The sequence below is a fragment of the Capsicum annuum genome, unplaced genomic scaffold, assembly GCF_002878395.1.
Source record: "Capsicum annuum cultivar UCD-10X-F1 unplaced genomic scaffold, UCD10Xv1.1 ctg3622, whole genome shotgun sequence".
In the NCBI taxonomy this organism is placed as follows: Eukaryota; Viridiplantae; Streptophyta; class Magnoliopsida; order Solanales; family Solanaceae; genus Capsicum; species Capsicum annuum.
Window position 1 is genome coordinate 1 of NW_025843192.1, and position 2,343 is coordinate 2,343.

Consider the following 2,343-nt stretch of genomic DNA (forward strand, 5'->3'; position numbering starts at 1 on the left):
GATATTGAAGAAAACATCAATCAGGTGGCTAAAGCAGCAGATCTATCCCCTAAACAAATAGAAGCTATGAAGGAGAAACAAGTAGGGATAAGGAAAAAGAAAAAGAGTGGTAGCGGAGCAGAGGCTAAATCACAAACAATGCATACAAGGAGTCACACTGCTAAATCAAAATCCAAGTGAATGCATTGATTTGGAACATAAGGTCTATTAACACCCAACAGGCTTTTACTAGACTTATAAAAATGCAAAAAAGGTACCAGTTTTACTTCATTGGATTAATGGAACCTTTCCAAGATGGTCAATATATTGAAGAGTATAGGAGGAGGCTGGGGATGAAGCATGCTGTGCTAAATGTATCTAGAAAAATTTGGGCATTTATGGAAGACAATGTGGAATTTAGCATTGTGAAAGATGAATAGAAGCAGCTAACTCTGAAAGTATCCAATCAAAATGCAGGTATCTCATTGTTGGTTACTTTAGTCTATGCTAAATGTAATGCAAATGAAAGGGTGGTACTTTGGGATCCATTAACAGATCTGTCAGATTTCTATCAAGTACTTGGATTAGAGGGGATTTTAATGTGATTAGAAGTGAAGAAGAAAAGCTAGGGGGTTTACCTGTTACTTTTAATGAAACTCATGACTTTAATCAGTGGATCAGCTAATGTAATATGGAAGAAATCCATTTTAAAGGGAGTAAATTCACTTGGTGGAATGGGAGAACAGATGAGGATTGCATTTTCAAGAGGTTAGATGGGGTTTTGTGCAATGATAGAATGCAACATATGTTTCAGCAGATGGAAGTGGAACATCTAGTTAGGAGTGGATCAGATCATTCTCCTATGCTAATTCAGTGCAAAACAAACAATGAGCAGATTGTTAAATCTTTCCAATTTCTGAATTTTTGGTTAAAAGAGGAAGCATGTTTGGAGGTGATTAAACAAAATTAGAATTCTTAGATTGAAGGAAATCCATTTATAGTGTTTAAACAAAAGTTGAAAAACACTAAGTCAGCTTTAACTAAATGGAGTAAAGAGATATTTTCCAGGAAAGGAGGATATTATCAAGGTAAGAGAAAAACAATTGGAGGAGGATCCTAGTGGATTGAACAGAGCTAATTTGTTTAAAGCTCATGCTGAACTGAATATGCAATTAAAAAGGGAAGAAGATTACTGGAGACAAAAGGCTGGGTATGAATGGTTCAAAGATGGAGAGAGAAACACCAAATTTTTTCACACTATTGTGAAAGGAAGGAGAAGCAGGCTCAGGATCAGTAAGATACAAAATGAAGATGGACAACGGTTGGAAGAAGTACCAGATATTGCAGAAGCTACAGTTAATTTTTTCCAGAAATAGTTTACCAAACAAAATGATGCAGATGATTTTAGCATGCCGGAGAAAATACCAGAATTGGTGAATGATGAACAAAATGTAGAAATAATGAGAATTCCTAATGAGGATGAGGTCAAAAATGTTGTGATGGGGCTGAATAGAGATAGTGCAGGTGGACCAGATGGGATGACAACGGCATTCTACAAAGATGCTTAGGAAATCATTAAGCAGGACATCCATAAAATGGTAAAATCTTTCTTTTGTGGATTTCAACTTCCTAGATTTATTACTCATACTAATTTGGTATTGTTACCAAAGAAGTTAGTAGTGAATAATTTCTTAGACATGAGGCCTATTTCACTTAGTAATTTTTTCAATAAGATTTTCTCAAGAATAGTTCATGAAAGGATAAAAGGAATTTTACCGCATTTGATCCCTGGAACAGGAAGGTTTTGTTAAAGGTAGGAGTATTACTGAAAATGTTTTGGTAGTGTAGGAAATTGTGTCTAAAATTAGAAAGAGAGGGAAGTCACCTAACATGGTGTTGAAGCTTGACATGATGAAAGCCTATGATAGAGTAGAATGGTTGTTTTTAACAAAGATATTGAGATCATTTTGTTTTTCAGAGGTACTGATAGACATGGTCTTTAGACTATTGAAAAATAATTGGTATTCAATACTTTTGAATGGTCAGCCTAAAGGATTTTTCGATCTACAAGAGGGTTGAAGCAGGGGAATTCTTTGTCACCAACTTTGTTTATAATAGCAGCAGAGGTTTTATCAAGAGCACTGAAGAAACTGAAGAAGAAGGATTTCAGGATGTTTGGGATGCCGAGAGAAAGTCCAAAATTAAATCACCTTGCATTTGCAGATGATATGATCATCTTGTGCAAAGCTGAAGTGAAAAATTTACAGTTGGTCATTACAGATTTGGATAAATATGAGGAAATATCAGGACAAAAAATAAACAAGGAGAAGAGTGCAATTTATATGCACAAAGGAGTATCTCATG

At 35.1% G+C, this 2,343-nt stretch overlaps 1 protein-coding gene across 1 annotated transcript; it reads left to right on the plus strand.

Annotated features, from left to right (window-relative positions):
* The first annotated feature begins 670 nt into the window (after positions 1-670).
* LOC124891488 lies at positions 671-1,355 on the plus strand. Its single transcript, XM_047403219.1, has 2 exons — positions 671-931; positions 1,035-1,355. The coding sequence occupies exons 1-2, from the start codon at positions 671-673 to the stop codon at positions 1,353-1,355; spliced, it is 582 nt and encodes a 193-aa protein (XP_047259175.1).
* The last annotated feature ends 988 nt before the right edge of the window (positions 1,356-2,343 follow it).